Source organism: Micropterus salmoides, unplaced genomic scaffold (genome assembly GCF_014851395.1).
Source record: "Micropterus salmoides isolate LMB-PRFRI ecotype aquatic unplaced genomic scaffold, ASM1485139v1 Ms_hic_scaffold_413, whole genome shotgun sequence".
Lineage (NCBI taxonomy): Eukaryota > Metazoa > Chordata > Actinopteri > Centrarchiformes > Centrarchidae > Micropterus > Micropterus salmoides.
In genome coordinates this window covers 5,789-17,036 of record NW_024043518.1, presented here as the reverse complement: position 1 = coordinate 17,036, position 11,248 = coordinate 5,789, and the positions used below count along the sequence as shown (strand labels likewise).

At 40.2% G+C, this 11,248-nt stretch overlaps 1 protein-coding gene and 1 pseudogene across 1 annotated transcript; one reads left to right on the top strand and one right to left on the bottom strand.

Annotated features, from left to right (window-relative positions):
* The first annotated feature begins 1,267 nt into the window (after positions 1 to 1,267).
* LOC119887347 (tyrosine-protein kinase STYK1-like) lies at positions 1,268 to 4,940 on the top strand. The gene is made up of 9 exons (XM_038698164.1): positions 1,268 to 2,129; positions 2,235 to 2,378; positions 2,481 to 2,681; positions 2,849 to 3,030; positions 3,126 to 3,200; positions 3,412 to 3,629; positions 3,761 to 3,801; positions 3,996 to 4,092; positions 4,468 to 4,940. Exons 1-9 carry the CDS (start codon positions 2,078 to 2,080, stop codon positions 4,637 to 4,639), a joined length of 1,182 nt encoding a protein of 393 aa, XP_038554092.1. The 5' UTR covers positions 1,268 to 2,077; the 3' UTR covers positions 4,640 to 4,940.
* Positions 4,941 to 6,033: 1,093 nt separating this feature from the next.
* On the bottom strand, positions 6,034 to 10,572 carry LOC119887348 (annotated as a pseudogene).
* Between the last annotated feature and the right edge of the window lie 676 nt (positions 10,573 to 11,248).

Here is an 11,248-nt window from a genome sequence, read left to right as displayed (position 1 = left end):
ACTATGTTTCCGAGGTGTGGGAACTCTCCCAGCTCAGCGCCGCCTCGCACCTCAACTACCGTGACCAACTCCCCGGAACCCACCCACGACACGGTGCACTCCTGTACTTTAGTGGACCAGTGCTTCTTCTTTTTCAGTGTCTTGGACATTGTTGATAGGCTCGCTCCTGTAACCTGGAGGGAAGTCCAAGAACGATTGTCCTTCAACGCAAGAACCGCTTCTGATCCTAGGACACAATGACGCACGGGAAGATCATTGCAGATTAGAGAAGTTGAGGCTGCTTTCTTGTGTTGTATTCCATTCCAGAGAAAATATGTATTTTTTTTAGATCAAACTCGCTCTGTTGATGATCGATCATTCCATTGAACCTACTCGAGCATCACCTGTCGACTGCGGACCGGGATGCGAGACCAGCTGCGTCAGTGTCGCATTGAAGCGGAAAGTGCTGGTTCTGATGCTGGAGCGTCTCGGTCCCACACACCCAGTTCACAGCAATGTGCACTTAAAAAAACAATAGCAGCTTCCTTTACGCCGTTAAACCCTATATTATAGAGCAGAACGGATCCTGTGAGTCTCGCAGTCTGTGCGCACCAGAGAGCGTCTCAATTCCAAAAGCGTGGAGAACTATAGCATATATTCCACTTAACTTCAGAACAGACCAAATTGATACAAATGAACCAGAATAGAGTTTTACAAATACAGAAAAACTTAAAAAAACTGACTAGACTAAAAAATATTTATCAGCTGTTGGGTATTAATTCTCTGCTCTGTGACAGCTCCTCATCCAAGCGTACAGGAGACACAACTTTACTCTGCGCACCTGTCCTCCTCTCCGGCCCTCCTTCGCTGTGACATCAGCAAGGCAGTCCATGGAAACGGAAAAACATACCTGGCCCTGCTCTGAACCCGGCGGTTATCTGATCCTTTCAAAACTGAAACCCTGCCTCTTTTTCTCCGTTACGCGCTCGGCGCTCTTCACTGCTACTCCAGAGGCACTGCGGGGATTTGTTGCTACTAAAAACTACGCAGCATCATGGAACAGACGTGATCCGATTAGGTTTCACTCCATAACTTTTTTGATCTTTTCCGTGTTTCTTTCCTCGCTGCAGGGGCTTCTGTCCAATCAGAGATTTGGGGCCGGTCCTAAAGCCTCTCCATTGCGCCAATAGTGTATGGCAAGAGGCGGATCTTTGTGGTTGAGAAGCACTGGGCACTGGGACGCATATTTTCACGTGGAGAGTATTGTAAGTTCGGCATATTCTCTACAGTTTGTGCCGATTTCTATGTGTTCTTTATACAGCTGGCAGAACATTATACGTAGTTCTTGGGCTTTATTGTGTGGTTTTGGGTCCGTGGGATGCGTTTGGACACTGGCAACCTCCTTGTGTTCTCAGAACTGAGGAGGTTACTCGTTGGAGGCGATTTCTTGCGCAATCCTGCCCTCTGGTGGTTGTAACAGTTCAAGCACCTATCATCAACACGTGCCACTGTACTACTATAAAATTAAATTTCCTCAGATACACTTACAGTACAAGGAAACTTTCACTTGTCCACAAAAATTTCAAATATTTTACACTTTCTGTTTGTTTGTTTTGTACCTGTAAAGCACATTGAACTGCCCTGGTGTACAAAATGTACAAATAAAGTTGCCATATTTTGCCTTCATTGTACCTGTTTTGATGATGCTTAGCTATTCTGTTCATTGCCTTGTGAGCCAGAGCCAAATTTTTTATATGGGTCCTAAAAACAAACTAAACTTAACACTATAGTATGCATATTACAGTTTCACAGTTTAATCAGTTACCCTTTAAGGCAGCAGTAAGTGTGAGAACGACACCTGTTAATGTTATCAATTTTGGTAAACTGTTAATGATTAACATTCAGTCAACTTTCTAGCTCAGCTCTACGGTCAGCGCCCTTGCAGGCTGACAGACAAAGCTAAGCCCAAATTAAAGTACCTGATAGAAGCCCTGTTAGTGTGATTTTTCAACCATTATTCTCAACACAGGGATAAGCTTGTCTGGTGGTGACTTTTGAATTTCTGTTGATTTTTCTGTTCATATCTCATATGTGAGAAATGTCGGTTACTCCTCATGGATGTAGTAACGATACCTCGCTCCCTATGTGCTGTAAGTTGTACACATGGCACTTAATGCATTGCAAACTTGTGTTATTGCCTGCTCCTCTTCGGTTTTCTCATTCTGAACCTGATTCTTCTTTCATGTCTTATTTAGATGAGGGGTCATCAGGTCCACTTGCTATAATTATCATCCCATGTCTGTTGGCTCTGAGCACAGTTTTAGTGGTGGCTCTGATTTTCTACAGTCTCCACAAGAACAAACAAAGAGGACAAAGCACTTCAGCCCAGTTTACAAATGGTATGAATTGCAATTAATGTGTATTCTCTATATAACAAAAATGCATTAGTGCCTGAGAGGAATGCCAGGTGGTTATTTATCTCTGGTTGGGTTTTTCAACAGGCCAGCAGATTGTGTCCCTAACGGCTGCTTCTGTAAGCACTCCAAAGGTCCAGGCTGCTTTGTATCCCTGGGAAATCCCTGAGGAGTGTGTTGTTGAGGGACTAGAGTTTTGGCAGACAGGTCGCCATGGCCCTGTTTGTAAAGGTCTGCTGAAAAAGAGAGATGGATCCTTTTCTGCTGTAGTGGTTAAGACCCTCCGAGGTACAGTATTAATCTGTCTTATTTCGCTTGGAATAAGAGTGAAAGTATGCAAATAAATCATTGGTGTTTCAGATGGAGTGGGGCTAGATGAGCCAGATGATATAGATAGAGTAAATTGTTATTATTTGACTCCTCTGTACCTCTGTTACTAATATAACACCATATAGAAGGCCCCAACCAACCTGAAGCTAAGGAGTTTGTGGAGTGGGTCCTCTTCCATGCCACAGTGTGTAAACATGAGAATGTGGTGCGGATGTTGTACTGTCAAACCAAGCGTGTGCCCATGTATCTGGTCTTAGATGCGTACAGCCCAGGGAACCTCCTTTACTTCCTCTGGACACTCAGAAATGTAAGACAGCTTTTGTTTGAACATGAACTCGTATTTGATGATACATGCAATCTCCAATTCCTAAATGTCATGACAGCAATTTTTTTTTCCTGTAGAACACAGCGGATTTATCGCTGAACTTCTCTGAGAGGTCAGTTTTTCTGGTAGCAAAGCAGGTTGCAGCTGGGCTGGTGAGTCACTTTTTTAAAAACAATTATTCCAAACAAACAACTAGACTAAGATGAGCTCAATATAAATATCTTGCTCTATTGCAGATGTACTTCTGTACCACAGCAGGTCATGAACTCATGTACTAGGGGAAAAGTGTAGTTTCTCTAGAATTTTAAATGAATATTTCAACCAAAGACTGATGTGTTTAGCTGTAATTGTCTCCTCCCTCAGGATTACCTGATGTCAGAGCACAGGCTGGTGCATGGTGATGTTGCTGCCAGGAACATCTTAATTGGCCCCGGCCTCTCAGCCCGGGTGTCTGGGCTGGGTGTGGCATTTCGAGGACGCAGAATGGATTCAGCAATTAGGCAGAGAGCAGCAGAGGTGCCTCTCAAATGGCAGGCTCCGGAGAGGATTATGATGCAGCTCAGTATCGACAGGAGCGACGTGTAAGGGCAGAGTTATGGCTAAGAAAACGAAACACACACACCTAGAATGTGTTGTTTTGCCAGCAATGTAATCTCTTTTTGCTATTGCTTGACTATTACAGAAGCATTTGTTAACATTTTATTTTCCCTAGGTGGTCATTTGGAATCTTACTGTATGAACTGATTACCTTAGGTAAAGCTGCATGTTCTGTTATCTATCAGCAACTTCTTTAAACTGTCAGTATTTCTGCCATTTCAGATTAGCTTATTTAAAACATACGGATTTCTACAATTTGTAGTATTGGATAGACACTATCATCAGTGTCACCCATTGCCATTAAAGTCACATTTATTTATTCAACAATTGCTTGTTTGTTTTTGTTTCAGGCTCTCCTCCATACCCTGACATGGAGACCCCTTCTGTGCTTCCAAAGCTACAGGGGTCTTATCGGATGAAGAGACCAGACAATTGTGGAGGACCTTTGTAAGTAAACTTGTGTAGGAAATAGGCCCACTTGACATGGTGTAATATACTGTCTCTTGGTGTAGTATTAGAAATTGAGTCAACTTATACTCGTGAAAGTTTCATTTTCATTCAAATACTCTTTTTGAAATGATGAAGAAAGACATTTTGGGAATCAAGCCCTTTTCACTTTCTTGCAAAGGTTTAGATGAGAAGATCGATATCACTCTTTTGTCTGCCTGTAGATGAGGCTACAGCCAGCAGCCGGTTAGCTTAGGTAATTAGAGGTGCTATTAGGCAGATTGATTTTATCTTGGACTAAGCTAAGCTTACAAAAATGCAGAACTGTTCTTTTAACAAATGTCTTAGTTTTACATTACTTTTGTATGCTTTTAGGTATGATCTGATGAAGTACTGTTGGATGTGGAGTTTCAAAGATCGACCTGCATTCTCGGCCATCATAAAGCTGTTGGAGTCCTCACTGCATCTAGCGTCTACAGAAGCCATATGTGTTCCTGAGAACATAGACATACTTGAGTATAACAGAAAGGCAGGACTGCTGTCATAGGCTCACATGCTACCAAATAATGGCAACACTATGGCTAACAGGAAATGACCAACATATCACGTGTGATTATCTCTCAGAATCATAGACTGTATATAAAAACTCAGAATGCAATGTCACATCCATTACTGGTAAATGTCTACCACTGAATTGGTTTATTGGTAACCCTCCAACAAGTTAAAAATAACTATGTAACTTCACAGTATTACAGTCAAACACTGATGGTGATGTATTAAGGACACTGAAATCAAGTCATTTTATAATTACCTCTTTATTGCAATAAATGTAGACTCAGAAGCACAGATCTTATTCATTAAGATCTTTTTTATCATTGGGCAAAGTACACTTGTTGTATCTATAATGCTCTTGGCATGCATTACTGGGACTTTACAATTTGAAAACCAAAACACCCACACAGAAAAGCTGAATGTGCAAGATTTGTGTTCAGTCTGTGCATGCACTTTACACAGTAGATTTTTTCACAACATTGGTTGTCATTAGTGGTTTAAAATCATTATCAAAACCAGAACATGACCATTGTATTCATTTACTTGATTTATGAAATTCTGGTCAGTTTTCCCTCAGAAAGCTCTGGCGAGGAGACTCATTTAGATAACTCATTAACAGCTCTGACACCTCTGGTTACAAGTTTAAAAGATTTTCAGAAGGTGTGGAGTGAGTCAAAATTTAAATATGGGGCATCAGTAGCTTTTAGTGTTGAGAACAGATAAAGCCCGTTACTCTGTGCTATTTGCTTCATCATATTCTACACAAAGTCTTATAAAACTATATTCTCCCCAGTTGTCACTTCCTATGCAGAGAGACAATCCACATTGTGAAACATGATGAGTAATGCCAGAAAGGTTTCCTTAAAAAATGACTAATCTACAAAATGGACTGAATGCTGGCCAAGTTAAAGAGTAACAACACACGTATCCTCTCCTTTTTGATGTCTGAGGGTTTAAAGTTTCGGTTGTCTGGTGCATTTGTTAGCAAAACCAACATTGACTGTGGTGCAGTGTGATTCAAAACATTTAAAAGGTGCAAGCAGACCTTGCAGCGTGGTGAACTTTCCCCCCACTAGATGGCAGCAAAAGCAGGATTTGCAGCCAGTGTGTTGTTGTTCTTCAAAGGTAAATTCACACTGAATCACATGTGGAAGAAAACTGCTGCTGCAGTCCTATTTAGTTAGTATTGCATTTCTGGTCAACATCCGTGACTGATATCACTGGTGGTTTGACAAGTGATGGAAACACCTGCAGTGACACCACTGATTCAGCTGTGGTCACAGGACTACTATGAGATGTGATCCAGTGCGGATTTAGTATTTAAACTGCAATTCCTCTTAAAACAGAGGGGAACATATACAATGACCGAATAAAATCACACATAAAGAAATATGTAAATCAAACATTGTTTCTTGGACAGAGTAACAACTTGGTAAAAAGCTAAAAGTCTAAAAAACTAAAAATCAGTCCAGAATGCACCAAAACCAGGGTTGGGATCAGTTGCCTTTCAATTCAACTTACTTCAAACATATATTCAAACAGCAAATCAAATAACAGGAATGACTGTATCGTCATGTTGGAAAGTTTCTTACTGTAAATGACTGGATTTGAATCCCGGACAAAATGGAAAAAGTGGATTTTGGGAAATGCCCATCCTCACCTGAATGCTTTGATAATGAAGTGACCCCAAAACCGATACAACCATTAACTGACAGTCAGCTAACACAAGACTGGTCATTAGTGCTGTATGAATTACTGTGTTATTGATAATCATCTTAAGAAATAATGTATATTCATAGATTAAATGCCTTACCTACATACTGTAGTTACACATTGAGCTAAGCTCAATACTGAGGACATATTAAGAGTTGTGATGTCCTGTGTGATTACAAAACATTTAAAAAAACAAATTAGAGACAATATATATGAATTTCAGGTAATTATTTCATTTGAAATCCTTTCTGTTTATTTTATTCCTGGAGAAAATTATGAGCCCTGCTTCCATGTGGTGACTGAACAATGATGAAAGTATGAGATAATCCTTATGAAAATTCAGTTTTTAGAACAAGCCACCCAACCACTGGCTTCAGTGAAAATGCAATGAAAACATAAGACAGAATGAAGGTTCATCCTTACCAGTAACACTAAAATGCCCTTCTCATACCTCACTCTAACTCTCTTGAATCTGAGTTCTGTTTTAGAGATGTCACATTAAAATAAAGGTTAAATAGAGCGAGTGTTTGCCTGTGGCGCATGAGCATGTTCAGCTTGGATCCTCCATGGCAGGAAGCCTCAGTCCACCCAGATGTGCCAGAGGTTAACCTATTTGGGAGTTTTGGAAAAAGCCAGAACCCCTTTTACACTTTACTGCTCCAAAGGGATGTTGGGAACAATATGTAGGAGACAGACCACAGCAGGTAGTAGACACATGCAGGGGGGAATGAAGAGCAGAACACCATGATGACTCCTGGAAATAAAAAAGTTGAGTAAAAAAAGTAATTTAAATAATTACAATTGAAAACTCAACAGCAGCATGTATTGCTGGATTACTTATGATAATCCAAAAACCAAAAATCCAAAAACTATGTACAGTTTTCCTTAAAACTACATACAAAACGGCTAGTCACACTACCGGCTAAAGGCAGTACATACATACAACAGTCCTTTGCACTAAATGTTATGTCAGCATGCTAACATGTTGACAATGATAATGCTAACATTTGTGGATTAGCACTAAACACAAAGTACAGCTGAGGTTGATGGGAATGTGATTAGTTTTGCATAAAAAGTAATCTGATGTAAACTCTAATTAAAGGTTATCAGGGAATCAGGGAACATTTTCCCCAAAGCATCAAGTACTATAGGTGTTAAATGAAAACATCCTGGGGTCACCACATTCATGAGGATTCATCCTCTGGGCACCATGATTATATGTTGGTCCAGTCTGGATCAAAGTGGTAGACCAACCGCCCGACCACCTAGAGATTGATAACGTTGCTTTCCTAGATCAATGACACTAGCACAGCTACAAATAATCCACTGGAAACAGCTTGCATTGACTTCTTATTATGCTGAGTTAAGAAAGAAACATTGTTGCAAGAAAAATGCATTGCTGTTGAGTGGGTCAAATTTAATTTCATGCTGTTTGAGCAGCACAAATTTATATTCTACTCACTTTGATTGTACTGTGGTGGTGGTAGGTCGGACCTCTAAAATAAAACCAAAACTATCTACATGGGTAGATACTGCTACCACATGCTAGATGTTGTACCTGAAATCTAATTTGAAATTGCTTTTCTATAATGAATCAACTCTGGCAGTGATTAACTCAGCAGACATGTTCTTGTTCAAAAAAGATGAATCATAGTGACTTTACCTCCAGCATAGACTGCTTTCTTCCAGCCTGGGACTCCAGCACTCTGTCATGGGGGTAGAAGTTCTGACTGATCATAAAGAGGATCATGGCCATTGCAATGACCCCAGCAAGGCCATGTTTCCCCCTGACAGCAGAGAGGCACTGGCCAGGATGGCTGAGGAGTAGATGCAGGGCAGGCCGCGATACATGAATGGGATCCCTGAGGACCAAACAAGAAATCTCTGGTTAGTCATTTAAATAATAAAGTGGAATTTAAATGACAGACTCAATGTGCAGCTAAAATAAGTACATTTGGAACTTACCGCTGAGAAGAAACAGAGGCGAACAAAAACAGACAGACATAACACATGCAGAGGATGTTGTCCACCAGGTCAGGTGTCCTTAGAGCAACGACGTGGCAATCCCGAAGGTCGTGAAGTCAGCAAAATCATCTAGCTTGGCACCTGAACATGAAAAATAAAAATATAAATACTAAATGTGGCTCTGTGAAGTTCACAAGGAGATATGAATTGTATTGGTATTGTTGACAGACACTACCCGTACTAAAAATATTCTGAATAATCTACTAGAAAGGCTACAAGTGAGCACCAGCTGCCTTTCAACAGTGCCTTAGTCATGAGTTTATTTTATCAAAGCCAGTGAAGGTATGTTACCATCTCTCCAGAATGGTCACTGCCAATATTACTGACAGGTGACAGTGGGATTGTATGTGTAAAATTCTCCAAGTGGAAATTTCAGTGTCAGCCCAACGGCAGGCTTTCTGTAAACAACATTCTCCACTGCCTTGTCTCTTTATCCCCTCAGGAGCACGGAGCATGTTTTTAGCACATGAGGATGAGGTGATTCAGGCCATGAACGAGGTGGAATTCCACAGCCCAGGGTCAACAATTTTAGCAATTTCAGATATGCAGAGAACCCAAAGCAACGGGATAAAATAGACAATTGGAGCGTGAGCCCGTGGAATTAGGCTGCTTAATCAGAAAGTGATTGTTCATTTCACAAAATACTGGGGGCACAACAACATCCACCTGCAAAGTCATGCAGAAAAACCCTGTCGGGACACAAAGCCCAGCGAAAAGTGCAGCCAACGATATATTGTGATGCACCTGGGAGCTATTTTGGGCTTCGGAGAAAATGTGAACTTTCGCAACAAAAGCAATGTTAAACCAGCTATTTGTGCCTCTTGATTTACTACATAAAGTGCTGTGATCTTTTGAAAACAAGCCACAGTGGTACAATTTATATGCTGTGTATTTGCATTGGGTGATGAAAGGGGATGTTATGCTATTCACACTCAACCCTTAAGTGTATAACCCGCAGAGACCGTTGAAATATACAGCTAGAAGACTGATTTGATAAAGCTCAAATTACATTACATAAAATATGTATGATTCTTCTCTTGCAGACTTTGTAAGACTAGCCAGAGTATTTCAGTGGCAGTGTTTCCTTTTACTGGTTGCCTTTGTTTATGACTTTGTGCAGCCAAATTACAAAGTCCAGATAAAGGACTGTGCAGCAAGCCCTGCCAAGATCCCAGTTGAAGTTTATCTTTGGTAAGAGCTTTTGACCAAAACACTCCACTTACCCAATGCAGAGCAGGCATCGAGTCGCCTGGCAACTGCTCCATCTGCCAAATCCAGCAGGTAGCCAATCAGAACCAGCCAACATGCAGCATGATGGTGCCTGAACAAAGCAAGTTTGTTAGCTGTAGCTATTTGATGACAGCAACCCGTTTCAAAAGGGTAAAATATTTACAGGTTCTCACAAGTGGAAAAAGGGTGAAACTAATGCTTGTTTAAATTCTACAATGTTACATAAAGTTAATCTTTTTCCCCTGTATATATTATCTGCACTGGCCCATATCTCTTTACACTGCACTTAATATAGCTCATTTGGTAAGACCAGAGATCTGAATCATAAATGCACGCAAGCATTACTTACATTACGGTGGCCTTGAGGGGCAAAATGTAACACTAGTTTATAAAAAGCATTAAGAAAAAAATATTTCATAAAATACAAAAACAAATTTGTTATAGTGAAATACTGTGTTTTCTGTTTTGGTGACAGGTTTTCTAAAATGTTGTGTTCTCAGATTTGGGCCACCATAATTACTCAAATTGGAATAATGTAGCCAACATTTTCATTGAAATTAATGTTCTGGAGCAGGGATTTGTTTGTTTTTTAAAGACTTTCTCATTTATATTGATTACAACCAAGCTATAGATTTTTGTCCACTCTGCAGCTAAACCTGACTCTGACTGTACCAAATTGTATAATCCAATGAGGATGTGTTCACTCACCCACTGAGACTGCTGAGAATGGAGGCCATGCCCATGACCATGTTGGCAACTGATAGAGCATTAGCAGCATTTTTACGTGCAAACTCCTTGATCTGGATTCCTGTGTGTGATCACTCAAAAGAGCTTGTTGGTACACTGGAAGAGACCTGAGACCACACAACAACAGCAGTTAGTAGTTGTCTGTTAGGTCAATAACCTCTGCTGGAGGTTTAAGACGTTAAAGCTAAATCCCTACCATGATCGGGCGACCATACCAGCTGACCTTCTGATGAATATGTCTGAATGGGAATAGTTTAATAATTATATCCCAGTTTGAGTCAATCCTCAGTTGGAGTGAGAGAAAAAAAGTGAAAAGATTCTGAAAGTATCTTAATGCTTTACCAGTTCTTAACTGAAAAATAATATTTTTATACCCTCTAGTGGGAATCCACATTGCAGGAAATTGTAGCAATGGTTTTCATATGTGTGTTTCTTTTTTCTTACTATATTTAAAGCAAAATATTATACTTAAAAACCGATTCCTGTCTTATGTAAAAGAAGCATCACTTACCAAGACGTATGTTTATTGGATGGAGGCCGACCTTACGATACATTCATCCATATTCAGATCAGTAAAATGCATTTGTTACTGTACATTCATTCAATCAGCCTGCGCAGCCTACAGCATGCAACATAGTGTCTCATTATCTACTCATTACATTATCAGTTATATCTATGCAATAAACATTATACATATTTAAACTGATACAAACATGCATAAACTTTAATATCAATAGATAATATTGGAAAGGACAAATGTCAAAAGGATACAATGTCTGAACAGGATGCATGTGAGGTGTTAGCACTCAATTGTGATCTCATCAGGGGTGAAATGCACACAAATACTGGCATGGGGAACAAGCTATGGACATTTAGGGGACTACCACAT

Coding starts and splice junctions, on each gene's coding strand:
- LOC119887347 (XM_038698164.1), top strand. CDS start 2,078: ATGTCGGTTACTCCTCATGGATGTAGTAACGATACCTCGCTCCCTATG. Junction 3,201..3,411: donor AGCAGGTTGCAGCTGGGCTG/GTGAGTCACTTT, acceptor CTCCTCCCTCAG/GATTACCTGATGTCAGAGCA. Junction 3,802..3,995: donor GTATGAACTGATTACCTTAG/GTAAAGCTGCAT, acceptor TTTTTGTTTCAG/GCTCTCCTCCATACCCTGAC.